Here is a 22,866-nt window from a genome sequence, read left to right on the forward strand (position 1 = left end):
TTAATGTTTTTCAACATATATACACTTTTTTAAATTATTAGATAACAAACATATATTCCAACATTATCACACATATAAATTTTCAAGAGTTTAATACACATTTTAAATTTTAAAAATGTAATCGTTTTGTAATAAAAGAAAATTCAAACTTTCAATGCTTAAGGCACATATTCAACACATAATTTCTTTGTATCCAGAAGTAATATTTGATATTAGCACATTGATAACATTTAGAAAACGTATCGGAGTGATTTTTTAATGTCTTTAATCAGTTTCTTTTAAAATCATCAATTATATTTTTACAACATCTAAAACATATTTTAAGTACAAAAAGGATATGTGAAAATATTGTAATTATGAAAAAAAGTTATTTAGTTTCTTAGCGACTAATATTGACAAATTGGATCTAGAATGTTATTTATAGGTTTCTAATATTATCAAAAACGTTATTTTGCTATCGTAGGCACGTGAGCATATGGCCTATCTATCGGATCATGATTAACTACCATAGTTCATGGACATCAGAAATGCCAGGGACAGCCAAACAGCTGCCCATCATTGGGGACTCCCCTCAAACCTAGTATGTACAAGGACATGTCATAGCGCTCTGGAAACATCGTGGAATTGATTCTAATGACAGATGGTACGTCTCCAAGTCTGAAAACTGTGGACGAACGGCTCAAGATAGTCGGCGTGAATAAGGTGAGAAATTGTTACACCCGCTACGAGGTGGGTATGAGATACCCGAATCATGAATGTATTTTTTTTTTATATAATTTTGTGATTAGCATTTTTGATACATATATACGCCAGTCGCCCCCGGGCAACATTGAACTCAATACCGCACCTCGGTCCCCGCACCCTTACCTCCAGCTACTGCAACAGCGGGACTCGTATAGCAACAATAACATTAAACAATTTGCGTTTAAAAACTTCGCGGGTATGACATACCCCACCTCACTCACGCCGGGTTAAGTGATCTCGGAACAATCCCTCAGAATACTATCGCACCGTGACCATCTTGATTCTTTGCTAAAATTTCTAAGCCAAAATACAGCAGCATCATTTGTGAGTACTGTTTGGAAACATTATCTTTAATAGATTTTTCGATATAATATTAACCTACATTGCTTGTTGCTTACCTCAAATACAAATTATGATTATATATTTTTACTTAACACTAAAAGCTCTTGCAATTTTGACATCTTCGTTAAAACACACATTTCGGGTTTGACCGGCCGTTTCTGGCCACGGCCAACACGCCAAGAGAGTGTCGAAAGAAATCAAATTCGTAGTTAATAACGGAGTATGTATTCTGCTTAAATTATTTGTCACATTCGAAACATAGAACTAGTTATTATTTTTACATTTCAGCTTTTAAAATAATTATGTTTTTATTATATTCGACTTCTTGCATTAAAACTGTATAACCTCAAAACTTACTGATTTTACAGGAGAGTGTTTTAAAGGTTGAACATGTAATATTTTCAATATTAATCGTCTTTGTAACATTTTTATTTTTTACCAGTTACATTATCTGTTTTTTAAAGTAAGATAAAATTATGTAATAATTTTGTTAATAGTAGTCAAAACATAAGTAAACTAAAAAAAAAAAAAAAATTAAACTACGCTCTTTTGACAGTATTTATGAGAAAAATACCGGTGATACCAAATGTTTACGCATATTAACTCAATTTCGAATATTTTTGGAAATTGTACACTTTTAATGCGAAAAGGCGATATATGCCTAATCCTAATAATTAAAAATCTAATTATAACGAAAACGAGATATAAACTATAGGAATGATAGAATCAACTAATTTATTTTAAAACATATTTCTAATATAAAATCTAGTTTTGAATAGTTTTTTTTTTAATAATCTTTGGATTAATATTTTTTTTAAATAATAATAATACCGATTGTATTGAAAAAAGAAATTCCAATTGCGCCTGTCGCAAGCTAAAAGGTAACGTTCATATTAAATATTTTTAATGTGCTTCGTACAAAAAGCTCTAGAAAACTCTAGGGTTGCAATTTAAAAAATCTACCGTAACGAAATATATGGTAGAAACAAATTATTAGTAGCGTGTTCTGTTGGCATGTTAATGACTTTGGTGAAGCATGACTAGATAAAGCTAGGATAACGTTGCATGTTTATTATAATCGAACACTAATGTATCAAAGTACTGCAATAGACATTCAGAGATTAATCTAAATAAACTCAATTGTTATGATATTGAACGTTAATATTCAAATATAGTTTTAAAAAACCAAATTCTAATAACTATTTTACTTAAAATTTAAATGATTTTATTTTAATTCCAGTTGTCCTGGGATTAAAGGCCAAAATGAGAAAAAATATTATATAGTCATCATCGTTCATTGGTGTGCAATTGTTATTATTTAATCTTGCCTCTTGAAACTGGCGACAATAATATGGAAACTTCCGTTACATAGAATAGATACACCTGTATATACTATGACGAATATAAAAAAAAATGGATTTAATTTTCTAACGTAAAACGTGTTTTTTTTAATATATTTTAAGCTATATTCATTTAAATATCTCTTTAAATTAAATTAGTTGTTGTGGCCCCAAGAGGAGAAAGGATCGAAATGTTTCTTTTTCTCTCTCTTTCTTTCTTTCTTTCTCTAGATCACAGTTAATGATTCTATTGACGAGATCTCTATACGGCATAAGCCTGTTGGGACCTCACAAAACCAGTTCACCAGCAGACAATTGTACCTCTCGTCTCGAGAAAACTGTGCATCACCACCTCCCATGAAAATCGATTGGGTACCTTTATTTGCATTGTCCTTAACTTTAAAACGGAACTGCCTAAAGAATTTCTTATGAGAAAAAACATCTTCACATAGCTACGAAGGTCTGCGAGAAGGTTTGATCGAGATGCTCATGCCGTTGCAATCGACAAATATTTGGTGACAAACATAACTATTTATTATAGCTTTTGCTTTTTTATTTGTTTATTTGTATTAGTTTTGATACGCCGGACAGTTTGTTAGTTGGCTGCGACATCGCTAGCTTATAGTCGAGTATCACAGTGGTTGGCAACCCACTAACTACCCTTTGACTCCTCGACTGTGACTCGTCCGCTAAATGTTTAGTTCAACCACGGAATATTACTTATTATCTCTTTCTCAACAAATGCAATGTAAAATAAAACACCAAAATTAGCCCCCTATGCGTCCTTTAGAAATACTTGACGCACCATTACTGCCATGTCCAATACCTTACAATATTATTGAGATAGGTAGACTCAAGGGACCGATATAATGAATTGTCTAAAGCAAAATGTTGTCACATTAACAAATCTGCGTCTAAATCCATATTTGAACTATGTCTTCCAGTTAATATAATTCCTCAACACCATCTATTGTTGCTAATGATAAATGAGACTTTTTTATGCAGCATTTTCTTACATATACGATTCTGTTTCCTTCCCTAATACACTAAGTGTTTAGACTAATAACTTTTGTTCTTAAAAGTGTACAAAATTTGAATAGAATATAAGTCATTTATTGAACACCAGAAACGCCTATCCGACAATAAAAAAAGAGTTTAGTTTGAACATCTCAAAATGAAAAATTCGATCAACTAAATCATGAACAAGCTGGTTTAAAATTGTATAATTTTACATTTAATAAACGTTAATTCAGTTTAAAAATATAAGGCACAGATTTTTAAGAAAACTGTACTATTCAATCAAAATATTTTAACAGACAACAAATATAATTATTTTCATTTGGCATATATAAAAAACATCACGATTATAAATTTATGAAATGGCAACATTATAAATGAAAACAGCTAATTATAGATTTTTATGAGAATTCTTGGAAAATACAATTCGTTGTTAATTTTAATTTTTAGACAAATTCAAATTTATTTTCATATAACCTTCAAAGGGTTGGAATGTATCAATTATATCAATTCCAAATTTATGGTAACAATACCAACTTTAAAAAAAAAAACCTCTTTGGTAGAAATCGACAATAAGCAATCACTTGACATGATAATTTATTGTTTGTGACGCGTTATATTCCCATTTCGATTAAAAAACAAGTAAAACTATTTAGGATCAACATTCTAAATACTATTGACGAATAACATAATTTTAGATCTATGAAATTAGATAGTTTTAGATCTATTTATTATATACTGGGTGTTATGAGACCGCTTTCGAAAACGAAGACAGAGGATAGTACTAATGACACCTTTGTTTATTTAGTTATTTAGACAAATGTTGGAAATAAGTATTTGTGCAAACGCACGAGTCTTCGCCGCGCCGCGCCCGTGCGTTCGTTGACCCGAGCATCAGCTGTTTTTGATTTTGTGTTTCATTGCTGTTTTTATTTTTTAAGTAAAGTAATGTATTTTTTTGTGAAACTATCGTTGGAGCGTAAATAATTCTAACAAAACGCATTAAAAATATGATTATTCTTTTAAGACACGGTCGATTTCTTTTCCGTCCCATCATCAAAGGCTGTCTGTCTTCATTTTCGGAACCGGTCTTCTAACATTCAGTATATATAAAAAAAAACGGCATGCAAACAAACAAACAATAAAGAATCTGTTAACTGCCTCACTTGCAAACGTCCCAGTCGTAGTTAGGGCTCTGACGGGACGAAGGCGGAGAGACCGGGTACCCGCAATTGTAATCGTCATTAAGGAGTTTGGTTTTCGTTACAAAGCTGTGGAAGTCGTCCGCCGAGTACGACATCGAGGAGACTATCTCCACGACCCCGTTCAGCTTGATGTTCTCGCGGAGGGGCCTGTGACGTTCGCAGACGCGGTTCTCGATGTGGTAGCACTTGGGGCGGGTCCCGTTGCGGGGACGGCCGCGCTTCTTACCTGATCGGCCGCAGTCCGAGCAGCTGACCAGCTCCTCGGGAGTTCCCGTCTTCCGGTTCTCGCGGTCGTCGCCCAGGCAGAAGTCGCAGTACGGTGACGGCGAAGCCTGCAGCAAAGTTGTTACAAGGGTTAAGTTAAGCTACCGTTCTATTACGAAACGTCAGAGCATTATTTAGAAATTACAATTCTCATTAAATAAATCTATCGAGACTTCGCTTTGACCCTTTAGTGCTGAGCTTATTAGCACATCTTTTGGAGAAATAGCTAACGAATTTTTGAAAAAAAATATGTACATTTAACTTTAAAAAAAATATTTTTATTGGAATAATTGCTTATTAATGTTATAAACTTAATAAAAACGTTATACATGCTCGCGTTAAAGCCTTGTTCGGACTAGGCGAGTATTTTAGTCGAGTACCGAGTAATTTAATAACTAAATGTGTCTGAACACCAAAAATTTAGTCGAGTAGGTTAGTAAATAATTTAGTCAAGTCAAGTCAATCCATTTTTTCGGGCGAGTAGCGCCTCCCACCACGCGTCCTTGCTCATTGGCTACTGACTAAACAAGTCCGAACCTGTTGATTAGTCGAGTTCATTAGTGGCAGTTCATTAGTGGCACTTCTCAACAGAACTTCTTCGTTAACAGAAAATTCACACAACTTTCGGACGTTCTCAAACTATCGAAGTATTCTTTGGGATCTCTTCCTCTCTTCTATCGATCCATTTTCGTACCCATAACTTATTTTTCTTAATCACAGAAATTTCCTCATCCACCTCTTCCAAAATAGCCATTACGATTAGTTTAATCAGTTTATTCACTCTATTGCGTTGCAGCCTGTTCATCTTGCAAAACACCACTCACTTGTGTACTCTACTGGACCGTAATGCGAACGATTTCTGTGCAGTAGCGAGTAGTTTAGCCACTAAATTACTCGGTACTCGACTAATACTCGCCTAATCCGAACAAGGCTTAAGAGACGTACAGGTCAGTTAGTGGATCGGCAGGATCCGAGATGACGTGTTTAGGGCGACGTCGACTGTTTACCATTCGATCCACAGGATCGATTATGTAATTTCCAAGACAAGAGGGTTTTCGTGTCATGCCGCCTTCTCAAAGAGGCGCATTGATGCCGACAGTACCTGTATACTTACTGATTGAAAAACTTACCTTAGTCTCGGGCTCCTTAAGTATCGGCAGAACGGCGCTGGCGCTCGCGACCGGCACCGGTACCACAGGAGGAGCGGGAGCGGGGACCGGAGCGGGAGCGGGCGGTATGAGCGGAGCGTGCGCGGAATCCGAACTCGACGTGTCAGCTGAAGCCGGACGAGGAGGCGGCGTCGGACGACGCGCGGGCGGAGTCGCTACAGCAGCTAGATAAAAAACAAAATACAACGAACGCTTTTAGAATAATCGACTATCGCAGGACACTGCCGGAGGTTAATTACTGAAGTCCAAGAATAAGACATGTAACAGTAAGTAGAAATATTATTTACTGGCGGTAGGACCTCTTGTGAGCCCGCGCAGGTAGGTACCACCACCCTGCCTATTTCTGCCGTGAAGCAGTAATGCGTTTCGGTTTGAAGGATGGGGCAGCCGTTGTAACTATACTTGAGACCTTAAAGCTTCTCAAGGTGGGTGTCGCATTTACGTTGTAGATGTCTATGGGCTCCAGTAAACACTTAACACCAGCTCGTCCACCCACCTAAGCAATAAAAAAAAAAAACTGGCAGTGTTTTGATGAGAACGAATCTTTCAAACTTTATTAAATATTTACCGTTAGAATTTTATTTATTACAATTTACGGACTGACTGCTCACTTGGTGTTAAAAGTAATATCGATAAATCATAAAACAATAAATCCTTAAACTTGAGTACCTACTAATAAATAACACACAATCTTAATTATTTGGGGGTAACAAAAAAAGGAAGAACTTCCACCAAGCTTGTGCAATTGCTCGGTAGACCGACGGTCTAAATAATGTTCTAAGCTTGTATAATATATACAAACTTATCTTGTTAATGTTGTTAGCAAGATTCAGGCATCTCAATTTTGTATAACTACCGCCAAAATTCGATTAAGGTAACGACCAGGGCCCTGAAACTACGGTACTTTCAGTCAAATATTTTTGGAGTTTACTCCTTTAGAATCGATTTACATATATAGGCCCGGGGTATGAAAATTATGGGGACCAAAATCGTACTAGCACGTCACACGAAATGCGTTATGCGCCTGATTGCGCATGTCACACGAAATGCGTATCGCAGGTGACGCCGGGCTGCTGCGCCGGCAGTCCGCCACAAAGCCTCGTACTGATCGCGCGTTTCTCTCATTATTGTATTTTCATATATTTGTTAGTCGTTTGTTTTGTGTCTCGTTAATTTGTTAATAATCTGTAGTGTATCGTGTTGTCGTAATATAGAACTATTTCTCGTATTGTTTCGTTTAATTTTTTATATCCAGTAAACTCCAGTCGTGCGTCGGAGCGGACACACACACTTTTTTTGTATGGAAACTAGCGACATCTTGTAGCGGATGCCCCTAAACTTATATTTTGTTAAAGTTAAGGCATTTAATTATTGTACAACTAAACACAGAAAAAAACCATACAAATTGATTATATTTTCTCAATTTGTGGTTCCTGAAAATTTACAAAATCCTTCATTAAAACTTAAATATATAATATGTAATATGTTACAGCCATCTACGGGAGCAACGAGAAACTAATCGAAGCGAAGCCATCTAGTGGCCGACGCCCGTAAACATTTTTGTTGAGTGCTCGAGTTGCTTATCTATAACTAATTTATGTGTATTATCTATGATAACGGCTCTCCGGCAGCCATAATACACCCTGCTGACAAAACACAATTCCACCACAAAACTCACCAGCACCGGCGGCAGGATTGTTCAGGAACGTCACGTAGCTATCCTGGTACTCAGTGGCGGGCTGCGCTTGGGCGGATTGCGCGTTGGGCGCGGGCGTGCCGTGCGGGCTGTCCCGGGAGTCGCCGTCGCTGCCGCCCGCGACCGCCGACGTACTGGCCCCGGGCGGGGGGTCCTTGTGCGTGTGAGTGAAGTGGTACGTGAGGCCGGCGCGAGTTTTGTACTTAGCACCGCACACTGCATATATATAACAATATAAAATTTAATGCGTCCACAAACGCTTTAAGGGCCTGTCCACACAGCGATATTTCACCGCGAGGTTTTTATTCTCGCGTATTAAATTCCGCGATCGGAACTGCGAATAAAATCTCCTATTATTTTTCGTCAGTCGTAATTCAGTTCTCGGCTGAGGCGCACGTGTAAAATGGACAATAGAACTAAAATTTTAATTTATCTAACACTAAGGCGGCGTAACACGTATCAAAATATGTCATGAACATTGGATTCACTCACTTACGGCATTGAGACCCAAGAAACTGAGCGAAACGCGCGAATCTTATTCCGCAGTGCGAATAGCATATCCGTACTCACTTTATACGGTACAAAATATTCGCGCCGAGATAAATGGCACCGCTTCGCGATCAATTTTCATCAAGTCACACATTTTTTTCCCGCACGATTTTTTTTTTATCGTCAGTACGGCTACTTCTATATTAAATGTGTTACAGAATTACGAGAAAAAAAAACGTGCGTTGAAATATCGCAATGCGGACAAGGCCTAATACTTTGAATGAAATCAAATGTTTTGGATGCAGAAAAATATTACCGTTCAAATTTCACCTTAAATAAACATGGTCATAAGACCCAAAATCCTATTAAACATAACAATAACGTATAGCATATAAAACATTAGAGGCAACGTTCTCCCGCATCCAAACTCATATTACAACAGTACACTTACCGTTCGTGATGCCTCCGTCAGCTAACGTTGTTTAGTAGGTTTTTTTTTTTTCAAATTTAATAAAGGTTTTTTAAAGGGCCCACGTCATCACAACAGAATATAGGAGGCGCCACGACGGTAGTAACACGGCACTCTTTTATAACAGCCTTCCAATAATTATCCGTCATCAATCAATACAAGCGGCAGCGTAGTCAAACTATACCGTATTCGAACGCTATTGAGGGTAGGTAGAGAATTTATTCGAACAAGCATAAAACCATTTTCTCTAAACTATCAAATTGCGGGTAGTTCGATATTTCTGGTTCAATTAAAGACTCGAAAGATACCAGTGAATTTAAAAAAACTAGCGTTCTAATACGTATATTGCGAGCTACACGTTGGAAAGCCGAACCCGTCGTGGTGTCATTATATTCGGTTATGAGAACGCAGGCGCCCGCGGGACACGTTTGATTGATGACTTCAAATCACTGGATCCGCCCGTTTAAATACGACTGATATGCAATATAATATGTACTACACACAAAACAAATCAAATTATATCATTATGTTGAAATAGATTTCACTTCGAATTATCTCCAAAACAACGATCTATTTTATATTTGCACTCGAAGCAGATTTCTTTAAAGCCATTCATTGTCAAGTCTTGCAGCGAGGACATATTGGAAGGATTAATAGCACAACGCATTACCCAAACGAAAAGAGCCATAAGTACAAATTATATTATACTATATTTAGGATCTTTCATATCTTCTAAAACGTGAACTTCTTTGTCAATTTTTGAATAAGGCCAGAACACAGTTAATCTTCTGAGTCTGCATGGATGCACATTTCTTGATCCCCATGCATCTGTGTCAGACCCGGAACTCAATAATCAATTAGTCTTCTTTTTATTATGAATTCAAACAGCCAGCACACTACAGTAAATTAACATTTAAATACTTATTTTAATAAATAAAAAAAACCCTAAAAAAATTATGAGTAAGACAATTATCATCTATTCCTTGCATTCTCAGTGAAATCTAGCATCAACTGATCCAAGTTTCTCAGTCATATCAATACAAACAGTTTCATAAATGATACGTGAACATATAAGTTTTTTTTTTTTTTTTTGTTTTTATTACTTTATCCAACATAAATATTCTTGTATAAATTCATAACAATCTTTGGGTGATATATTCTATACATTTACATTCGCGAAAAGATCGGACAGAATGCTTCGTAAACAGAAACCGGCTTCACTCAAGTGAGCATTAAATTGTAAAAATTTGGCTAACACTTTGTTTTCTGACTTTCTAACGTACAAGCAGATTCAATTCCAGTATCGACCATGTCATTAACGAAGACAATAAATCACCAATAAACTTACCAAGGCAAACAAACGGAAATACAAATCACAACATCAAATTAGTGACTTTGAGAATAACTGGGAATACAATATGTCTAAACTTACTCACTGAATTGAGCCAGAAACAATTGTATTTAGTGCGCGATCGAATGTGTCAGCAATACAAGGGGGGAGGAAACAGATCTGTGTTTAGAATTCTCCATTTATACCTTTAGAATTTCAATTTATTCTAATTAGATAAGTGTTAAAAGATATTTCGGAGTGTCCGACTTTTCTTGAACGCAACTGTAATTCGGATCTAAGTATAACGTTTATCACCTAATTATCCAACGCGAGACGCTCGTGCAATAACATAATGAAAAATAATTATTACGACTACAAATAACATTAATCACAAACAATTAAAAATACGATTCACTAAACATACAGAGCCATTTGGTCGAATGAAAGAGCAAGATTTCCGAGCTATTTTTTCCATCGCTTCTCAACCTTACATTAGGGATGTCACAATAGTCGAATAAAATAATAATGTGAGTTAATAACTTGAACATTTAATTTGAAATTGATCAACTTCCACACCGGAAAGACATTTCGTATACTGATCTCATTATTTGAACACATTATGAGCGTGGATTGGATTGAGTAACGATGCAGCGGCTATCTCACTACGACCACTGTCAAACAACACCGGAATAAACATTGTTTAATAAGGATATAACATTCGAAAATCAATATTATCTAGAGACGTTTTATTTATACAAATAATCGCCAATTTGGGAACCGGTGCCGAAATACATAAACAAGTGTTAGAGCACGCGATTCTGGCACGACGGTACAGAAAGAAAGAAAAGAAAAACGTTTTAAAATTTGATATTTTCTATAAAAACAAAACAATTCCGCAGGTCACTGACCTCGCAACAAAGGGTCGGCAAATATTTGACTATGTTATACATTGCGGATTTCCAAAAATTCAGCACTCAATAACACAACAAACATTTGTGGTTTTGTTAAGTTAAATAGATATTGTTTTCTGCTTGTTTAAAGATTGGAAATTGATTTAGCACTGAGTTGACAAAAAAATCGTTTGCTTCGCTCACTCAAGCGGATATTTTGGCGAACTAACAACCCGCCAAAGTCACCGCTAGAGACTCCTATAGTACAGTCCCATTTAAATGTTTTTGAGAAATATTAAAAAGTGACAACCAACGGCTCGACTCTTTAGTTTAACTAAACCTATGTGCAAATCAATTCAATTCGTGATTTATAAATAGTAATAAAAAAAAAATATATACAAACAAAATTTTAAATTGTGATGTTAAGGATGAATAAAGTAAAACCTTATGCTGTGTAATACTGTGAAATAAAATATCATTTCATATTTAAATCGAATTCTAGAAAAAAAAAAATGGTTTAAAAATGTCATTGTTTAAAAAGAATACAGATGGATCGGTCACTATAAATATGCGTAATTTCACCATTGCGATTAGTTGCTTTAATGGGTCTTTTTTAAATATACTTAATGTGCACATAACGGTCGCACATAAGAGTATATTATACCAAACTTCTAAAAACTTTTAACTCAATCTCTAAATTAAAAGAAATTACACTGTGATAAAACTGTATTAAAATATTTTTGACCGACGCGCGTTTCGATTTTCTTATTACAAAACGACTGCCATGAAAGATCAATACGTAATTATGATTTTCCTTTTCTAGCGGATCGATTAGGTTTGATAAATCTGAATATACCAAGTGGCCAATGGTATCGGGTACAGTACAGTTGACGACAGTACATCATCTAAACTCATTACCGACTTTATACGTATTGACGTTGTCAATTTGCGAGTGTAATCCATCCAATCTCAAGCCCTTCGAAGCAAAGCAACACCGCATCGCTAGTCTTACAAAAAAAAAAAAAAACGAAAATATAAATAAATAAAAACTATCACAGACAGATGAGTCGAAGGAACACACACAAAAGCCAATCATGGTGCGTTCAAAGATGAGTTCTATATCTCTCACAGATTTATTGAAAAGAAGAACAGTTGAAATATCAAAGGATGGTCGCTTACGTCGTTTTTCAGTTTAAAAAAAAAATCTGCTGAATTACCGATATGCATGACGCACAGATTCGGTAGACCATTCTACCTCAGTCGATCGTAATCGTCAAACGCAATAGGGAAAAGAAAAAACAATTATTATTTGTTTTCCATAATTTTTTTTGGGAATCTATGCCTTTGGGATCCAATAAGCAACGAAATACTGCAATACCACAATCATTCGCATAATAAACACAACCTTCTATCCAAAAGATTAGACGTCCTTACGGATCCATCAGATCCAATAACCCTTGCATTAGACGCCTTCAGCTCTAACACTAGGAGCAGGCTTAGGGACCCCGGTAGCCGTACTCGTCAAACTCGACAAAGAGTTAGACGTGCAACCTAACCCATGCATCAGCCCACTGATTTCTCGCCGGATCTTCTCAGCGGGTCGCGATTCCGATCCGGCAGTAGATTCATTCGCGAAGCAGCTGCTTTTGAATTGTTAAAAAATCCAAAAGATTGAATCTCACAAAATTGCACATCAACTAAAACATGAATATATTATACTAGCGTCCCGCTCCAACTCCGCTCGGGTCTTTAACAAAAATTTCAACGATATTTGACGTTGTTTTATTTTTTTAAATAAAAGAACACTTATTGCGACATAACTATAATATTTAGACATGCTTTCACGATAATGTATTCTACAAAGTCGTAGTACATTATTTAATTCTATCATCAATAGTTTTCGCAGGACATGCGATGTAATGAATATATTAGGTAATTTTTTTACACCTTTAGTTACATTATTGGAGTTTTAGTAAGGATCCCTAATTTTTTTCAAAAAATATTATAGCCTATGTCACTCGGGAATAGTGTAGCTTCCAAACAGTGAAAGAATTTTTCAAATCGGTTCAGTAGTTTCGGAGCCTATTCAATACAAACAAACAAATCTTTCCTCTTTATAATATTAGTATAGATTATTAATATTCACATTTCTCATTGTATGTGTACACAAAAGAATCGCATTACTTCACTGTTCTACTTTACTGTGAGGTGAGTGATAAAGATAAAAAAAAAACGACACGAAATGTAATGTTTTTGTAAGAGATAAAATAATAATATTCACTAAAACTTATTTCATAATAATATAAAGTCTAAAATAGCTTTGTGAGATAACAAAGCGAACTATAGTCGGATTTTTAATTAGACGAAGCCAGCTGACAGTTGCTAATGTCAGTTTGTGAAATAATGTTGCTATATTTAAAGTAATAGTGATGCGTTCAGTTCTCCTTCAATCACATGAATGAACAATGAGTGTGAAGAGTTAATCATTAATTTCAAACTATAAAAGAATATTATTTATATTTTACAATAAAATTGTATTAAAGTGCTCCAATATATGTTACTAGTAGTACGTAACTACAATCAGTTTTTTTTATTTTCATTACCTACCCATAATTGTTATATTTTATACGTCAATAATTTCAACTATATGATGTATTGGAAATAGGACAGTCTTACAAGCTTCCTCGCAATGTTTTTCTTAATGTTTAAAACACTCGGTATTCAGTACAGGTAGATACTATAGGAACATAATATTTCGTCGAAAACTCGTTGGTATGTACAAAGCACGCCTAAAATTCGAACCCCATACCCGATATCGGCAATTCGGCACACCGACTATTCACTAGACAATCGAGGCAATTTCATTAATTCAGGAGTTGTTTCAATCGTTCACTTTGTCACAACACTATTTTTATTTCATCAAAAACTGACAACACAGTAAACGTCAGTTGACTTCGTCTAATAAAAAATCCAACTATAATTAAATCTTGTTAAAATTAATTTCAAAGAAATCATTTAATCCCACTACTATTGTATGTTACGTAATTTTGATTCTGTCATCGCGCACAAAAATTAATACCCAACTTTTTGTTGATGAAAAATATTTTCGTATTATCAAGATTTAAAAGATTATAAAATTCTCAAATAATCAATTACCGAATTTCATATTCGTCATACCTACAGGGTGTCTTTCAGTATGTATTTATGTATGTAGTGTGTAGATTTCAAAAGATAGCTGTGTCTGTCCATATAAAGTTGCAAATACTATTTATTAATTAAAAACATATTTTAATATTATAAATGTGAAAACGTGTTTGCTTGTTTGTTTGTTTGTCCATATTTTACGTGGAAACAAAGCAAAGGATTGACATGATTCGTTAAAGCTATAATAAAGCTATAATATAGCTTATACATCGCTTTACAGTCGCAAGTACATATTTGCAACTTTAGAATTTGTTATAGAAATTCGAAGAAAAAAAACCGCTACATTTAGGCTTAGTATAAACTAAATAAAACCTAGTGTGATTGAAATTAATAACTCTGACAAAAAGTCCCGAAGTAAGAATATTACAGGATTAAAAGTAAAAAAGTGAGAAATGTCGATATGGATATTCGTTCAAAAACCATTTGCCAAATTTCAAACAATGGTTTATTGTTGTTGTTTTTTTTTAAACTTGTGCCACTCTCTAGTACACACTAAGATTATCCGTGGACTTCGAACGATACCTAAAAAGGTATGTTCAAAAATAACACGAAAATAAAAAAAGAGCTTTCCGATTCCCGTGTTCTCACGACGCTAACGAATGAACTTACACACACACAGAGACACACCGCACAACCAAAGCAAATTATAGGTAGTTTTCCAATTACAGAGAGCATAATGCGACTCAGTGACGCACAATGCCAAATTATGCTGAAGCTTAATTGGAACGTGAATTAGTTTTCAAATGCATCAGCAGAGTGCACTAAGTTAGCACAGTTTTAATTAACATTGATTATTTCTAAGAAACTACGACGAAACGAAAGCCTTACAATTTTTTTCAACATTAAATAATATTACTAACGATAATATAAACAAAATTTCGATCAATGCCAACTTAAAGAAAAAACACTTGTCAAATTTTCTGTCACTGAGTCGGTATCGATTGCGAGTATCACGCGAGAGCAGTACTTTTGAGAGTGCTCGATTGCGCGAAGCGTTGGAACATTCAACGTTGAGCATTATGCCGCATAATGCGCTCTTGTGCTGTAGTTGGAAAACTACCATAATTACTTTTAGAACATTATAATTTTGAGTACCGTCGCTAAAGTATAAATTAAGGCAGTACTATTTATTTTTTAATTCTAACCAACCAGTGTTTCTCAACCTGTACGTTTGGTATATAAAAACTCGATCTGAGCGTGACAGTCAAGGTCAATCCCTACAACACGAATACGTAATATATACCATTATGTGTTTGCTAGTTTCAACTATGTATTGGCAGTGTATTACTATTTTATAAAAAACGTTTTGGTTTTATTCTTTATCTATTTTGAACTTTGTTTTTTTTTTAATTGACAACACTATCAGACACACCCGTCATTTTAAGCCGCGCCATGTCTTCCGAAAGAAAAAGAGGAAGATAGATAATATAGATTGATAGATTGATGCTTTAAACTGTCCACAATACTTTTTGGAAAAATTAATTGTGCCAAAATATTGTATACAAATGAGCCCCATTAACACAAAACCAAATTTAATAAATATTGCTTGTAAATAAATTTATAAGCGACTCTACTAGAATTTAATTTAATTTGACACAATATAGTTTAAAACAAACAATCAGTTTTTCTGATCGAGCATTAATGAAAAGTTAATAATAATATATTTGAAGCACAATAGTGATGAATTTTGTCTTTGAAGTTGTATAAATTTGATATTTTTTTAAATATTAATATATTGTAATTTTATTATACGTAGTACTCAATCTTCTTACATGGATAGGGGCCCTCAAGAGATTAAATAAATATCATAGTTTAAATAGACAGAAAACAATCGATTTCACATGTGACTGTTTTAGAAAGAAGACTTATCTTTTCACTATAACTCGCCTCATCTTATTCGGTTCACGTCTCGTTTCAATACAAAACTAGAGCAAAATTTTAATCACAACTTAAAAAAATACATTTTGAATACAAAGGACCCATCCTGTTCTTGTGATCTAGATCCGGATTTGGGGTAAGAAAAACGAGAGAACGAGTCGCCATCTAGTAGATAATCAGAGAACTATTTATTACCTCTTAACGCACGGGTAGATACCACCGCCCCGCCTATTTCTGCCGTGAAACAGTAATGCGTTTCGGTTTGAAGGGTGGGACAGCCGTCGTAACTATACTGAGACCTTAGAGCTTATATCTCAAGGTGGGTGGCGCATTTACGTTGTGGATGTCTATGGGCTCCAGTAACCACTTAAAACCCAAAAGCCCACCTGGCTGTGAACTCGTCCACCCATCTAAGCAATAATAAAAAATAAAATAAAAATCAAATTTCGACTGTCACACGTGGACACATCATTTTTTTATCTCTGAAAATAAGTTAATAATAATAATGATAATAATAAATATTATTAATTTATATTATATTTTAAAACGAGTCGTGAACCGACCGCCAGTTCTCTACACTGTTCCGATATTTTTACCATTTTAAGACTACGTGGAGATTCGCTTAAAAACTAGCATATAATAATAATTCTACACTAAACACACTATAATACATATAAATGTAAAATACACAACAATTGAAAGGCATGTTTCGCGATATAACATTTCATTTCCGTTATGCCATCGCGTGTTGTTTGCATATTAAATACGAAGTGTTTAAAAAAAAAATTTATAGGCCCGACTCACAAATACCCATGATGAGTTAGTAGTGAAATTCTACTGTATTTGTTCTAATATACTGTATATAAATAGTCCAGTAGTATATAGATATATTTTAATGTAACTAACAAAAAAAATATTAAATTATTAAAATTTTAATAAATAAAAATGAATTGATGTTCGTTAGTCTTGCTAAAACTCGAAAACGCCTGGACCGATTTGGCTAATTTTGGTCTTGAATTATTTGTGGAAGTCCAGCGAAGGTTTAAAAGGTAGATAAATATGAAAATGCGAATTAAATAAAAATAACAATTTTGTTTTTTCTTTGATGTGTCGGACCGATTCCTTTTGTTTGTTTTAAGTTTATTTTATACAACAGTTTAGGCTTTTATTTATCGATTGAGGCATTACGATGTCTGCCGGGTCAGCTAGTAATTAATAAAAATTTAAAAAAGAAAAAAAAACTTTTTTTTTCTAAAAATAAATTTACGCTAATTTAATGTAAACTGTGTCCTGGGTGTGTGTGTGTGTGATAATGCTAAAACATTATTTTGTTAAGCAAATAAAATTTACATACATTTTGAAAATGATTAATGAAGAAGGTTCTGGGGCTCAGTGGTCTTTTGCATTTTACATCGGACTAAAGCGTATTTGTTTTTGTGATAATCCAAGTGAAATAATTTCGTACAATTATCTAGCTATCAAAGCGACAAAATGGAACGTGACTAGTTTTCGGGAAATAAAGCTATGGCAGCATTTTAAAAAAAACTTTTGCCATTTGAAGCACTATTAGATAAAATCTCTTTCTAGAAATAATTTAGATTCACATTTATTTCTGACCTGTATTCGCGAGATTAAAGCACGAAAAGCTTATAAATTTGCATAACTACCTATTGGAAGCCTTTAGTTTTTATTCCTGTAGCCTCTATAATATACAATTGACACTTAAGACAACATTTAAAATTGAATTCATTCAAATTATGTTGTCCATCAACTTTGATAACTACTCAAAATGAGAAAAACTATGAGCTTGTCCACCCACCAGAAACTAATTCCAAGTCTCAATATTTCACAGAGAAATTTCAGAGTTAATTTAAAAAATATTCTTATTTAATTTAAATATTAATACGTGAAGCAAAAACTTTGTATCCCTTTTTACGAAAATTGCGCGGACGGAGGAGTATGAAATTTTCCACACTTATAGAGAATATAGAGAAGCAGTGCACAATGCTAATATTTTTTTCAAATAATGCATAAAAGATACATTAAATCAATAAAGAAAGTATTACACACACTACATACCATGTATTTGACGCACACACGCATGCATACTATTTATTGTCAAACTTTTGTTCTTGACGTCTGTTATCAAATTGAGAATAGATTAAATATTGTTTGTCTTTGTTAATATTTTTTATAGTGTAGCCTTGGCGAAATTTGTGAACATAGAAGTATAAAATACAATCATAATAGTTACAAACTTACAATTCCAATTAATTATAGTCGAATTTCGAGTACTGCGGGACCTCTAATTTAATTGTTTATATGCAAACAACACACAATTCCATGTGTAGTCCAACATAATCTCTACAATATTGCTCGCCATTATATCTAAATAGTTTACAACACTACTCATTGGCCCGGCACTATGAACTAAGTGATCCTTACATTTATAAACGATATATATAATTTTTTTTGTATATTTATTTATTACGTGTACAGGCAGATAGATTTCAGGAAATATTTCCCCTGTTACATCAATTAATACCATATAGAGCAATGTTCATTACAAAATGATCATGACGTCATAGTAGGTAAACGTTATTCCTTGAAATCAAATAAGTAAATATACTTATAGTCCTGTCCGTACACATACCGTGTTGCAAATTCAAACACAATGCGTCTATATACGCCAGTTGATATTGGGCTATTAAGCAATTACGTTAATGTGAAGCCAGTGGCGTTTTCATAAGGTTTCTTGAAATCTTCTTATCATTAAAGGCCCGGTCAACTAATTCTGATACTTCCAGACATGAGTCATAAGGTCCAATATTGATCTTATTAACTTTTCAAATAGATTTCAAATCTTTCATTCTAATCCACAAGACAGTTTGTATGATAAGATTTCATTTTATAATTTGATCTAAAAATTCTTCCAAAAAGGGACAAAAAATTATACATATATAATTATGTAATATATTATACATTAAGAGCATTAGAAGTTTGACAGTTGAAAAAAATATATTCAATCTTATGACTCTAGTACAAAGTATCCTGTTCGTGTAGTGTAATTCAAGAACCATAGAAAAAACAGGGTTATGGCTACTTCACACACACAAAATTGAAGCTTAAATTTAATTAAAATGATAATTAACTATCTAAATTGAAATGATAATTAATCTAGATAATTAATTATAATTTCAATTAAATTAAAACTTTTTTAATTAAATTATCTAGATCCAAATATAAATAACTAGTTTATCAATTAAAAAGAAATTTAAAGTGGTCTTACTACGGCCTCATTTCAATAGTCAAGTAACAACAGAATTTTCCAAATTTATATTTAAGTTTATACATATCGTTAATAACGGGTATATTATATTATTGGCATTTATATTGCGTATTTAAAGGTCTATGTTCAAATGGTCACTTATCAATATATCATAAGATCTATGCGAGTTTTCTTCTGTTAATTTTAAACTATTTTACATATACATGTAACAAGTTCATTTTGTAGGGTACACCCTTATTTCAATTTTCTAGGTAGTTTTGTTTTTTTTTAAATTTTCAATCATATTACATTTGCCGATTGAATCTAGTGTCACAAATTGTTAAGTGTTGCCATTTTTAATTAGCTAAATTGTTTCTCAATAATATTTTATTCTGGCAATACTAAAAAATTTGTCATACGTTCAATGAATGTGCTGTCGCCTAAACTGTTTGAGACTCACTTGCACCAAAGTAACCTTGAATCATGGGATTCTAAAAGGAAATAACAGTTTGTGATCTATGAAGTGTTTCAATTTTTGTTTTAATGTAATAATAAATTGTAATGCAAAATTAACAATCGAACAATGGATGATAGAGTCGTGCAATCGCATCGTCAGATTATGTCATCAGATCATCGATTATTAATTAAGCAATCTACTCAAAATTATAAAAATGCCATTTTTAACTAACTGATACCAACCTAAAATCTGCATATTGATAGAAATTTGTATATTTATAATGATTAATTCAATTTATGATTAATATAAAAAGATCAAGAATTTAGGTATTGAGTACAAGCGAGCCTCTAATAATTCTTTTAAAATTGAGTACTAGTGAGACCTGGGCAGTCAAGGCAGGGAGGGATTTAGTGTCGCTTCCGAGACTTACGTTCGCAGCCGTAGGGCTTCTCCGCGTCGCCCGGCACCTCGTAAGGCAGCGTGCCCTGACCCGCACGCCGCCGTCCTCGACCCTGGACGAAGGAACATTACATTCATTTACGAGTGTCAGATTTTATTCTTATAAAAACGAAAATTACAGTTATAGATTTGACCAGTAAAAAAACAACCACATTTCGAAAGAGTCATATTTGTTTAAAGTACTCGGGCAGCACCTGTTGCGAGACATAAATACTGCACTAGCAATCCTCCCTGTTCTGGGACAACACAACAACAGACAACACAATATACATATTCAGCAAGAATATTAATGGTAGGATTTAATAAATAACTAGAGAACTTAACATTTGAATAATGAGTTTAACTGATGGTAGGGCGTCTTGTGAGTGCGCACTATAGAATGTGATACTTAGAAAACATGTCTCAATGTGGATAAAATTCATCTGCCTACACTAGTTCTATAATAGTAGATTTATTTAGGTGTTCTTAGACATACATACTTTACTTCCACTTCAGACATGCTATAAGAATTAAGTAACTGTGCAATTTGCACTTGACAAATAAATAACCACATCATAGAATCTAATAGTATTATAATAATAAAAAAATTGTTCACTCACTGCTCTGCCCCTTTTAGCAGGTGTATCATCAGGCTGAGATTTCCTTGTTCTCCCTCCCCTGGAACCAGGTCCAGTAGGCGTAGCTCCACCACGACGTTTGCGCCTATTTGCGTATGTATCATCATAATAATCTTCATCTGACTCTGCTTCAGGCTCTTCTCCAGTTTCCATTTCCTCCATTGCCAGTTCATCATAAAACCATTCCTACAATGTTAATCTGGATATAAATTTAAATGTCCAGAAAATAGGTATTCCAAAATGACATGATTTTATGTTTTTTTTGGACAAGTGGTTTTGTTGACAAGAAATCAAATAATAACATAAAAATTATATTTATAGCATTGGATATTTATTTATAATTACTGAAAACTTATTAAATATCTAAGGTTGTTCATTTAACATTCATCAACATGAGTTACATCTCATCTCACCACAAGGATAAACCTCAACTCACCACCTTGTGCAATTTGAACATCTGCGTGGTCACTAACTCATTTCACTACAATTTTTTTACCTTTGGATCATCTTTTGCTGCAGTCTGCGATCCATCTCTACTGTCATCTCCACCTAGTGCATCAGGTAAGCCTGAACTGTTTTCTCCATCACCAGTATTATCTGCTAGATCCGCTGCCCTGTTCCATCCCCATCTAGTTGATGACATTGTCAAGTACTGACGTCGAGCTTTCCGCCATCTGTTTTACATCAAAATGTCAAATTGTACATGTATATTTCTAAAGTTCTGTGCATTTCTTTGTTCATCCTATACAGTTAACATTTTAGATTTGCCTTTGGTTAAATAATAACTCATAAATTAATTTAACAAAGTTATATATTTATTTAAAAATTTGTAGTGAACTGGAATTGTATTAAAATGTACATAAATGTTCTACAATTATCATACCAAAACTTATTATTTTTCAAGCGCTAATAAAGGTTCTTGAAGCAAGAACTTCTATAGAAATATTGTATCACTATTTGTCATAAAACTTTGATTTAAACATTATTTAAAATAAATTTAAATGACTACTGGATTTAAATCAATCAGGTGCATGTTACAATTCAAAAGTGAAGGACCAATGTAGAAAATCCATTATGAAAGATCTTCTACATTGATCCTTCACTTTTGAATGTGATAACAAATTCCAATTTCACCTATACAAAAGCCTATTAGAGATATACAAGTCTGATTGAGTCACATGGCGTATAGATGGGTGGTATTTACCTTTGCGCTGGATATGTGTAGACTTGACCTTCTTTCTGACCAGGCATACGCTGTCTCCTAGTCATGAACAAATTGCAGTGGCTCTGAGCGACACCTACAATATTTAAAACATGACGACGATGCCACGAATTTACAAAGTATGTTTCACGATATTAATAACAAAAGTTTTTGAATAACGTAAAAAATATATTATTGTTATTCTAAACGAGAGTAATACTTCAAAACATGTCCGTAAACAAAAATCGATAAACTCACCGGTCTGCGTGTCAATGAAGGGCATACGCATTCTCCTTTCCGCACATAATCTCGAGTTGAACGTGGACGAATTCTCAATGATCTCTTTATAACTCGGATCATGGAGAAAACTAGAAAAACACAAGTTAAAATGAATTGTTTACACCATCAAAAACACACTATAATTATTATACAAATTTCTGAGATTTTAATCACGATTTTTAAACACTAGACCATTGAAATACAGTATTGAATTAAACACAGTTATTTATACCTTTCGATTTTTGTTAAATTTTGAGGATTTACTATCTGAATCTCAGCGGCCGCCATTTTACTAGCAGACGCCGATTCAGTGACATCACCTGACATATTGATATTGATTTGAAGACTTCCGTTTCTGTTGCCATTACATATTCTTATCTTTCTACTAAATAATGTAATATTTGTAGCTTGTTTTTTCATCAGTTTTAGTGGACGAAATGGTATAGTGAGAGACATTCCACTGTCGAAATTAAACTTTCAGTACTTGTTTGATACCAAGAAATGTTTAATTTATTACACACCTTTCATAGCAGTTTTAAATTCATAGC

General features: G+C 33.9%; 1 protein-coding gene across 2 annotated transcripts in view; it reads right to left on the reverse strand.

The window, feature by feature from the left end:
• LOC101740505 (zinc finger protein ubi-d4 A) overlaps positions 1-22,648 on the reverse strand; it is a 34,832-nt gene extending 12,184 nt beyond the window's left edge. For both annotated transcript variants that reach the window (XM_004927497.5, XM_012691519.4), the window contains exons 1-9: positions 22,551-22,648; positions 22,298-22,407; positions 22,043-22,136; positions 21,335-21,512; positions 20,821-21,024; positions 20,193-20,274; positions 7,760-7,993; positions 6,043-6,245; positions 4,875-4,980 (exon numbers count right to left, since the gene is read on the reverse strand). In XM_004927497.5, coding sequence (XP_004927554.3) covers positions 4,875-4,980; positions 6,043-6,245; positions 7,760-7,993; positions 20,193-20,274; positions 20,821-21,024; positions 21,335-21,512; positions 22,043-22,136; positions 22,298-22,407; positions 22,551-22,645 — 1,306 coding nt within the window. In that variant the 5' untranslated portion in view covers positions 22,646-22,648. The remainder of the gene's footprint in view (positions 1-4,874; positions 4,981-6,042; positions 6,246-7,759; positions 7,994-20,192; positions 20,275-20,820; positions 21,025-21,334; positions 21,513-22,042; positions 22,137-22,297; positions 22,408-22,550) is intronic.
• Between the last annotated feature and the right edge of the window lie 218 nt (positions 22,649-22,866).

Source organism: Bombyx mori, chromosome 20, assembly GCF_030269925.1.
Source record: "Bombyx mori chromosome 20, ASM3026992v2".
In the NCBI taxonomy this organism is placed as follows: Eukaryota; Metazoa; Arthropoda; class Insecta; order Lepidoptera; family Bombycidae; genus Bombyx; species Bombyx mori.